This window comes from Thunnus maccoyii, chromosome 22 (genome assembly GCF_910596095.1).
Source record: "Thunnus maccoyii chromosome 22, fThuMac1.1, whole genome shotgun sequence".
Lineage (NCBI taxonomy): Eukaryota > Metazoa > Chordata > Actinopteri > Scombriformes > Scombridae > Thunnus > Thunnus maccoyii.
The window spans coordinates 17,768,316-17,778,999 of NC_056554.1; the positions used below are offsets into that span (position 1 = coordinate 17,768,316).

The following is a 10,684-nucleotide window of genomic DNA, read 5'->3' on the forward strand; positions in this document are numbered from 1 at the left end:
GAGATAAAGTTGAGCTACTGACACAAGCAAGTGCTCTTAAAGACTCTCCATGAACTGTTGTTCCCCTTCTCCTTTCCACAAACTTAGGTTGTAAAAAACAGGCAATAAATGAAAAGTGCAAAGTAATAATTGCCTTTGAAGTTCCTCCCTACATTTTACATGGTGTGCTGTCTCTGTGTTATGGGTGTACAAATAGATAGGTCTGGCTGTAATGAGGCGATGAGTAAAGTTTCAGCTCAGTAATCATGATAATATTCTAAAATTAAAAGTGTAATAAAAACAAAAACAGGATTTTTAAGCCTCTTTCCACTTTTATTCAAACAGAAATACAGATACAAATAATTTTGCCGCCTCAACAAATACAGATACAAATACAAATACTGGGATCTCTGCACATCCCTACTCTCTAGGACCACCTCCTTCTCCTGACCCCAATGGCTTACCCTGTGCAGTGAAGGGCTTGTGGGGAGCCTCTAAGTGGTAGCTCTTGGACCCCTGTCAGGCTGCCAGGAAGGTCTCCACCAGTTGAGCTGCTTCCCATGCTGACTCTGGATTCCTTTCCTCCACACTCTGAGCTCTGGGGAGAGGGAGCAGTAGAATTGCTCCAGAATGAAGATCTCCCCAACCTGCTCCTTGGTCCTCTTCTCTGGTTGGATCCACTTGTCATACAAGTCTTTAAGTCGATTGTAGAACTCTCTCGGGTTCTCATTAGGTCGAATATCAGGTTCCCTGAACCTCTGCCGATAGACTTCAACATTGATTTCATATTTGGCAAGGATGGCCTCTTTGACCTTCTTGTAGTCAAACGTGTCCTCTGCTGCCATGACTCACTCCTGTCTGCAATCAGCTCATCACCTCTCCCAGTCTGCTCACCTGCTTCTCATCAGTTCATCAGCTTGCAGTATATATACCCCGGCTCTTCATCCACTCATTGCTAGATTGTTGTTTCTACTCAATGGTAGCTTACACTTCAGGCTTCTCACTTGTATATAGTAGTTTCTCCAAGTTTGATATTGTTGCAAACTGCTATCTCTCTCTGCAGTGCTCCTGGACCACCACCACTCGCCTGCCTGCCTGCTTGCCAGCTTGCCCACTTGCCCACTATCCAGCCCACCACTACCTGCTCCCTTCTGCCAGACCTTGCCATTGTCCCTCACTCATCTCAGCCCTCCAGTCCTCTGCCTCGGCCTGCTTCACCCCCACTCCTTCCACCTCCATTCCCCATTTCCCTGGCAATAAAGCCTTATTTCATTTACTTATTTCATCTGTGTCTGTGTTTGGGTCCACATTGCAACCCACAACAGAGTATAATGTTTAAATCTGCCACATCAAGTTTAAAGTTAAAGAGCTCTGGATCTGGGAGACATGGAGAGTGCATTGGGTGGTAAAATAAATATATTAACTAATTACGAATTAGTTTTTTCATTAACAAATTTACAGTTTGTTAATAAGCAATTTTCTGCCAGCATTCCTCTCCTGCCTTTTTTGCTGTGATAATGTATTTCTATTCTTCATAGCTCTCCATTATAATGACCTATTCCTCCTGACTGAAGTAGGCGGCACACGATCAGTCCATTTTGTGCGGATAAAGAGTCAAATGACGCGCCAAATGTCCCCTTTTATGGGGACGTGCATGGAGCCTGAAACAGAAAGCCCGGGTTAACAAGTTCAAGTAATAAGTTCATAACCACCGTCGTGATACCATTTATCTCTGATAACGAGTTTAGGGTTTGTCGAGCTAGCTCACACAAAGAAAGCCTGGGTATGTTGAACTTGCTTTGTAGTACACCCCTCTGGCTGGTGGAGGCCTGAGGGGTGTACTACAAAGCGAGATTAGTGGGTTAGCAAAGTATGTTGAGCCTAAAGCCAGGGTTTTCAATGTCACGAAGGTGGCTCTCCTTTAACCTGGCTATATCACCATGGTAACTAATACTGCAAACTTAACCTGGTCCAGAGCAGGTTATGTTCCGAGTTTCGGCTTAAATCAGCAATAAAAAGCGCCGCCGTTTCACTAACCACCTGATTTGCTGCCAGATTCGTTTAACACTGCTGGTACTACAGCTATTAGAATATTATCGAATAGAAAATTGATTAGTCTTGTATCATAATTACCATTGATTTGATATTATAATACATATTGTAAATTTGTAATACTGCAATAGGTTAGGGTTACTTGTGGGATGGGATTTTGTTACAATATATCAAACTATTTCAAATTTAAAAGAAAACTAAAAAAAACAAGAAATTAATGAAGAAATACTTTGAACAAAAAATAGAATAAAATGGATTAGTGTATTGGTATTTATCACAGATAATATTAAGTATATAATATTAATTTCACTTTGATTTGGCCAAAAACTAAAGTGATTTCCACTTATCTTTCATTATAGGACAGAGTCAGATCTGAATGCACTTCTTGAGAATAATGTTTAAATCTGCTGCATCAAGTTTAAGAGCTTTGGATGTGGGAGGCACGGAGAGTGCATTGAGTGGTAAATAAGTATATTAACTAATTATGAATTGGTTTTATAATTAATTAATTCACACAATCAGCAATTGCCAGCATTCCTCTCTATGTGTCAAATGATGCACCAAACACCCCTCTTCATGGGGACACGCACAAATTCTGAAGCAGAAAGCCTGGGTCAACAAAGAAAGTTCATGACCACCGTCACTTATCTCTGATCGCGAGTTTAGGGTTTGTCGAGCCAGCTCACACAAAGAAAGCCTGTGTATGTTGAACTTGCTTCGTAGTACACCCCTCAGGAAGGAAGAGAGACAGAGGTCATCAAAGAAGACACGTAAATAGGCTGGAGGCCTAAACGACCAAGGTGCAGGTAGTTCCCTGATGTCCTCTCCAACCCCACCCACTGGCTCCTGAGCAAGGAAGCCAAAACAACCTTGTAAACAAGAAGGCAGAGAGAGGGACGTCACACCTAACATAGTTAATATAGCCACACACAGTGAACAGGTGTCTTTACCTGGAAGCTTCTTAAAGACATCAGAGGTGCCGGTTCACCTGTAAGCCACACCTGAGAATAAAACTACAAAGAGATCTTCATTTATGGACCTGCACATCTTTTTGCTTCATTTCCAATTTCATCTATCAAACTGAAGATAATAAGACCTACAAGTAGGCTAAAGCAATACGCATTACATTATTCTCTATTCTTTGATGACTTCTGGAAGAATGACAATGGTGTACATGTAATCAATAGAATATAAGTTTCTTTTTAATTTCCATTCAGGTTAATTATTTACTGTTTTGTAAATAGTTGTTCTTATTTTTATTATTTTTTTATATTAAGTATTTTGTAAGCAATTAATTATGTTTTTCATGTAGGCAGAAATATGTGTCACCAGGAACTGAATTTGAATCATTTATATTTGAATTTGAAATGTTCAACTTGAATATTTGCATTAAGAAATATTATTCGAATCAGATTATTGAAATTTATTAGTTTGGATTTGAATTCCAGTAAACTTGAAACCTTATGTAATATTATGAAATTGAATTCAGTTGCTTCGAAACTGTATTTGATCCGCACTGAAGATTCAACTCTCTAGATACTTCCAGTTACATTCAGTTCTCACAATTCAAATTCATTTCACTGAGACACACATCTGGTCGGTGAGAAGATTCACAGAACTCTTTTTCACATACTGTAACGACTGCTTTCTCTCAATGATATCAAAGACCAATGGGAGCTGGATATTTTGAAAGCCTAAAGTGTTTTCTCTATTCAGTGTAAAGACTGTAGTTTTATGTCTTACCGTTTTGGAGAAAAATTACTTTATGTGAGTCTGGCACCTGATCTGTCGCCATGGTAACATTTTGGTCTGAGTGGGCTTCTGTTAATACTAATAGCATCGTAAATTGATCGAATTCATTTTCTGAAACTGCACAAAAATCCCCCTCAGTTTTCTGGACACGATACTCCGAGCTGAACACCATCAGTTTTCAGCATGTCGAAGCATGACCATAGGCTCGATTCACAGGTTTGTATGAAAGTATAATATATATGAATCTGTGAATCTGCACTTTATTTGCTCTTCCTCAACAACTGGATGTGTGTTCAAGTGAACAGAAATCGAATGTCAAGAATTGAATTTCAATTATGAGAACTGAATGTGAAAGTATATAGAGAGTTGAATTTTCAGTGAGGATCAAATACAGTTTCAGAGCAACTGAATTCAATTTCATAACATTACATTCACTTTCAAGTTTATTGGAATTTAGTTCCAAATGAATATATTCAACTTCAAACTATGTGATTCAAATTGAGTTTACTTTCAATAATATTAAGTAGATTTAAGTAATAGTAGATTAAATATGTGAGAATAAATATAATTTCACACAAATTGTCATTTGATTTCTTTATGCTTAACGACATTTTTGAAAGCACAGTAAGATAAATTACATATTAGACCTGTGCTTAGTCTAAGAGGAAATAAATACATGTTTTTTTCATTATTGATTAAAATATTCATTGGTATTTTTTATTATAATACAGTAGTTATTCACATTGATGATATATCAGTGGTTCATAATTTCATAAAAGGTTTTTCTTTTCCAATGAACCATGTGACTCCTCAGAGCAAATTTAATTAAAAAGGTGCTAACATTAAATATCAATTTTTCTTTACTGACATATATGTTCTCCTCCCCTTGGGTATTATGTTTAGTGAAATATTATACCTTTAAAAATTTTCTCACTTGACAACTAACTGCAGCTGAGGTGTCTTATTATATTACTGTATTTAACAGGATGATCTTCCCCTTCCTAATATAGGCATGGACAGACTGGTCCTCACTGTCCTTTTAATGACGCTGTCCTGGATGTTTGTGGGGACCTACGCTGAAAACACCACAACAGCAGTAGCAACCACTACAACAGGAGGCAATACAACATCAGCAGCAACCACAGGAGCCCACAAATCAGTAGCAGCAACTACTGCAGAAGGAGGCAACACAACAACAGCAGCAACCACTGCAGCAGGAGGCAACACAACAGCAGCAGCAACCACAGGAGCCCAACCAACATTAGCAGCAAGCACTGCAGCAACCACAGGCACCCACACAACAGCAGCAGCAACCCCTGCAGCAACCACAGGAGCCCACACAACAGCGGCAGCAACCACTGCAACAACCACAGGAAACCACACAACAGCAGCAGTAACCTCTGGATCAGGAGGTACCACAAGAGAAGCAGCAACCACAAGAGCCCAACCAACGTCAGCAGCAACAACTGCAGCAACCACAGGAACCCACACAACAACAGCAGATACCACTGCAGCAGGAGACAACACAACAGCAGCAGCAACCCTTGCAGCAATGACAGGAACCCATACAACAGCAGCAGCAACTACAGGAACCCACACAACAGCATCAGCAACCACTGCAGCAGAAGGCAACACATTAGCTACAGCAACCACAGCAGCCCACAAAACAGCATCAGCAACCACTGCAGTGGTAGTCAACACAACAACAGCAGCAACCACTGCAGCAGGAGGCAACACAACAGCAGGAGCAATGATAGGAGCCCACACAACAGCATCAACAACCACTGCAGCAGTAGGCAACACAACAACAGCAGCAACCATAGTAGCCCCCCCAACAGCAGCAGCAACCACTGCAACAAGAGGCAACACGACATCAGCAGCAACCACTGTATCAGGAAGCAACAGAACAGCAGCAGGAACCACTGCAGCAGGAGGCAACACGACAACAGCAGCAACCACTGCATCAGGAAGAAACACAATAGCAGCAGGAACCACTGCAGCAGGACGCAACACAATAGCAGCAGCAACCATAAGAACCCACACAACAGCAGCAGCAATCTCTACAGCAACCCACACAACAGAAGCAGCAACCCTTGCAGCAGCAATCATAGGAACCCACACAACAGCAGCAGCAACCTCTGCATCAGAAGGTACCACAACAGAAGCAGCAACCACAGAAGCCCAACCAACATCAGCAGCAACCACTGCAGCAACCACAGGAACCCACACAACAGCAGCAGCAACCACTGCAACAGGAGGCAACACAACAGCAGCAGAAGCCACAGGAACCCACACAATAGGAGCAGCAACCCCAGCAGCAATGACAGGAACCCACACAACAACAGCAGGAACTACAGGAACCCACACAACAGCAGCAGCAACCACTGCAACAGGAGGCAACACAACAGTAGCAGCAACCACTGCAGTAGTAAGCAACACAACAACAACAGCAACTACAGTAGCTCAAACAAAAGCAGCAGCATCCGGTGCAGCAGGAGGCAATACAACAGCAGCAGCAACCACAGGAGCCCTCACAACAGCAGCAGCAAACACAGGAGCGCACACAGCAGCAGCAACTATAGTAGCCCAAACAACAGCAGCAGCATCCGGTGCAGCAGGAGGCAACACAAAAGCAGCAGCAACCACAGGAGTCCTCACAACAGCAGCAGCAAACACAGGAGCTCACACAGCAGCAGTAGCAACCACAGGAGCCCTGGCAACAGCAGCAGCAACCCCTGCGGCAACGACAGGCGCTCACACAAAAGCAGCAGCAACTACAGGAACCCACACAACAGCAGCAGCAACCCCTGCAGCAACCACAGCAACCCCCACAACAGCAGCAGCAACCACTACAGCAGAAGGCAACCCCACAGCAGCAGCAACTACAATAGCCCAAACAACAGCAGCAGACACCACTGCAGCAGTTGGCAACAAAACAGCAGCAGTAACTGCAGGAGCCCCCACAGCAGCAGCAGCAACTACAGGAACCCACACAACAGCAGCAGCAACCATTACAGCAGAAGGCAACCCCACAGCAGCAGCAACTACAATAGCCCAAACAACAGCAGCAGCAATCACTGCAGCAGTTGGCAACAAAACAGCAGCAGTAACTGCAGGAGCCCCCACAGCAGCAGCTGCAACTACAATTGCCCAAACAACAGCAGCAGCAACCACTGCAGTATTAGACAACCCCACAGCAGGAGCAACTACAGTAGCCCAAACAACTGCAGCAGCAACCACTGCAGCAGGAGGCAACACAACAGCAGCAGCAACCACAGGAGTCCATATATCAGCAGCAACAACCACTGCAGTATTAGACAACCCCACAGCAGCAGCAACTACAGTAGCCCAAACAACTGCAGCAGCAACCACTCCAGCAGGAGGCAACACAACAACAGCAGCAACCACTACATCAGGAGGCAACACAACAGCAGCAGCAACCTCTGCTTCAGGAGGTACCACAACAGAAGCAGCAACCACAGAAGCCCAACCAACATCAGCAGCAACCACTGCAGTAACCACAGGAACCCACACAATAGCAACACCAACCCTTGCAGCAATGACAAGAACCCACACAACAGCAGCAGCAAACACAGGAGCCACCAAAGCAGCAGCAGCAACCGCAGGAGCCCTGACAACAGCAGCAGCAACCCCTGCAGCAACCACAGCCACCCACACAACAGCAGCAGCAACCCCTGCGGCAACCACAGGAGCTCACACAACAGCAGTAGCAATCACAGGAGCCCAGACAACAGCAGCAGCAACCCCTACAGCAATCACAGAAACCCACATGACAGCACCAGGACCAACACAAACCAACATAATAGCAGCAGCAACCACTGCAGCGGGAGGCAACACAACAGCAGCAGCAACCGCAGGAGCCCACATATCAGCATCAGTGACCATTGCAGCAGTAGACAACACAACAACAGTAGCAACCATAGTAGCCTCCCCAACACCAGCAGCAACCACTGCAGCAGGAGGAAACACAACAGCAGCAGCAACCACTACATCAGGAGGCAACACAACAGCAGCAGAAACCACTGCAGTATTAGACAACCCCACAGCAGCAGCAACTACTGTAGCCCAAACAACTGCAGCAGCAACCACTGCAGCAGGAGGCAACACAACAGCAGCAGCAACCTCTGCATCAGGAGGTACCACAACAGAAGCAGCAACCACAGAAGCCCAACCAACATCAGCAGCAACCACTACAGCAACCACAGGAACCCCCACAACAGCAGCAGCAACCACTGCAGCAGTTGGCAACAAAACAGCAGCAGTAACTGCAGGAGCCCCCACAGCAGCAGCAGCAATTACAATTGCCAAAACAACAGCAGCAGCAACCACTACAGCAGAAGGCAACCCCACAGCAGCAGCAACTACAATAGCCCAAACAACAGCAGCAGCAACCACTGCAGCAGGAGGCAACACAACAGCAGCAGCAATCACAGGAGCCCAGACAACAGCAGCAGCAACCCCTGCAGCAATCACAGGAGCCCACATGACAGCAGCAGGACCAACACGGACCTTCACAACAGCAGCACCAACCACTGCAACAGGAGACAACACAACAGCAGCAGCAACCACTGCAGCAGTAGGCAACACAACAACAGCAGTAACTGCAGGAGCCCCCACGACAGTGGCAGCAACCACTGCAGCAGTAGGCAATACAACAGCAGCAACCATAGGAGGCCACATATCAGCAGCATCAACCACTGCAGTATTAGTGAACCCCACAGCAGCAGCAACTACAATAACCCAAACAACAGCAGCAGCAACCACTACAGCAGGAGGCAACACAACAGCAGCAGCAACCACAGGAGCCAACACAACAGCAGCAGCAACCTCTGCATCAGGAGGTACCACAACAGAAGCAACAACCACAGAAGCCCAACCAACATCAGCAGCAACCACTGCAGCAACCACCGGAACCCACACAATAGCAGCAGCAACCACAGGAGCCAACAAAGCAGCAGCAGCAACCACTGCAGCAGGAGGCAACACAACAACAGCAGCAACTACAGAAGCCACCACAACAGCAGCAGCAACCACAGGAGCCCCCACAGCAGCAGCAGCAACCACAGGAGCCCTGACAACAGCAGCAGCAACCTCTGCAGCAACCACAGCCACCCACACAATAGCAGCAGCAACCCGTGCGGCAACCACAGGAGCTCACACAACAGCAGCAGCAACCCCTGCAGCAACCACAGCAACCCCCACAACAGCAGCAGCAACCACTGCTGTAGTAGGCAACACAACAACAGCAGCAACTACAGTAGCCCAAACAACAGCAGCAGCATCCGGTGCAGCAACCACAGCAACCCCCACAACAGCAGCAGCAACCACTGCAGCAGTAGGCAACACAGCAACAGCAGCACTCACACGAGCCCACGCAACAGCAACCACTGCAGCAGTAGGCAACACAACAGCAGCAGCAACCTCTGCATCAGGTGGTACCACAATAGCAGCAGCAACCACAGGAGCCAACAAAGCAGCAGCAGCAACCACTGCAGCAGGAGGCAACACAACAACAGCAGCAACTACAGAAGCCACCACAACAGCAGCAGCAACCACAGGAGCCCCCACAGCAGCAGCAGCAACCACAGGAGCCCTGACAACAGCAGCAGCAACCTCTGCAGGAACCACAGCCACCCACACAATAGCAGCAGCAACCCGTGCGGCAACCACAGGAGCTCACACAACAGCAGCAGCAACCCCTGCAGCAACCACAGCAACCCCCACAACAGCAGCAGCAACCACTGCTGTAGTAGGCAACACAACAACAGCAGCAACTACAGTAGCCCAAACAACAGCAGCAGCATCCGGTGCAGCAACCACAGCGACCCCCACAACAGCAGCAGCAACCACTGCAGCAGTAGGCAACACAGCAACAGCAGCAATCACAGGAGCCCACACAACAGCAGCAGCACTCACACGAGCCCACGCAACAGCAACCACTGCAGCAGTAGGCAACACAACAGCAGCAGCAACCTCTGCATCAGGTGGTACCACAACAGCAGCAGCAACCACAGGAGCCCCCACAGCACCAGCAGCAACCACAGGAGCCCTGAAAACAGCAGCAGCAACCCCTGCAGCAACCACAGCCACCCCCACCCTCACAACAGCAGCAGCAACCACTGCAGCAGTTGGCAACAAAACAGCAGCAGTAACTGCAGGAGCCCCCACAACAGTGGCAGCAACCACTGCAGCAGTAGGAAATACAACAGCAGCAGCAACCCCTGCAGCAACCACAGCCACCCACACAATAGCAGCAGCAACCCCTGTGGCAACCACAGGAGCTCACACAACATCAGCAGCAACGACAGGAACCCACATAACAGCAGCAGCAACCCCTGCAGCAACCACAGCAACCCCCACAACAGCAGCAGCAACCACTGCAGCAGTTGGCAACAAAACAGCAGCAGCAATCACAGGAGCCCACACAACAACAGCAGCAACCACACAAGCCTACACAACAGCAGCAGCAACTACAGCAGCCCACACAAGAGCAGCAGCAACCCCTGCAGCAACCACAGCAACCCCCACAACAGCAGCAGCAACCACTGCAGCAGTTGGCAACAAAACAGCAGCAGTAACTGCAGGAGCCCCCACAACAGCAGCAGCAACCACTGCAGCAGTAGGTAACACAACAGCAGCAGCAATCACAGGAGCCCACACAGCAGCAGCAGCAACCACACAAGCCTACACAACAGCAGCAGCAACCACAGCAGCCCACACAACAACAGCAGCAACCACACAAGCCTACACAACAACAGCAGCAACCACAGCAGCCCACACAAGAGCAGCAGCAACCCCTGCAGCGACCACAGCAACCCCCACAACAGCAGCAGCAACCACTGCAGCAGTTGGCAACAAAACAGCAGCAGTAACTGCAGGA

General features: G+C 47.3%; 2 protein-coding genes across 2 annotated transcripts; one reads left to right on the forward strand and one right to left on the reverse strand.

The window, feature by feature from the left end:
* Positions 1 to 363: 363 nt before the first annotated feature.
* Positions 364 to 1,737, reverse strand: LOC121889317 (zinc finger protein 24). The gene has a single exon (XM_042401181.1). It carries the CDS (start codon positions 822 to 824, stop codon positions 474 to 476), a length of 351 nt encoding a protein of 116 aa, XP_042257115.1. The 5' UTR covers positions 825 to 1,737; the 3' UTR covers positions 364 to 473.
* Positions 1,738 to 3,976: 2,239 nt separating this feature from the next.
* On the forward strand, positions 3,977 to 10,431 carry LOC121889949 (homeobox protein 2-like). Its single transcript, XM_042402193.1, has 6 exons — positions 3,977 to 3,999; positions 4,878 to 6,269; positions 6,402 to 7,238; positions 7,395 to 8,579; positions 8,955 to 9,305; positions 9,426 to 10,431. Exons 1-6 carry the CDS (start codon positions 3,977 to 3,979, stop codon positions 10,429 to 10,431), a joined length of 4,794 nt encoding a protein of 1,597 aa, XP_042258127.1.
* Positions 10,432 to 10,684: the final 253 nt, after the last annotated feature.

What these genes read in the sequence shown, in the direction of transcription:
- LOC121889949 (XM_042402193.1), top strand. Translation starts at nt 3,977, where the DNA reads ATGACCATAGGCTCGATTCACAG. An exon ending in AGCAACCTCTGCTTCAGGAG is followed by an intron (nt 7,239 to 7,394) that starts GTACCACAACAG and finishes CCACCAAAGCAG; the next exon opens with CAGCAGCAACCGCAGGAGCC. An exon ending in AGCAACCACTGCAGCAGGAG is followed by an intron (nt 9,306 to 9,425) that starts GCAACACAACAA and finishes CAACCTCTGCAG; the next exon opens with GAACCACAGCCACCCACACA.
- LOC121889317 (XM_042401181.1), bottom strand. Translation starts at nt 824, where the DNA reads ATGGCAGCAGAGGACACGTTTGACTACAAGAAGGTCAAAGAGGCCATC.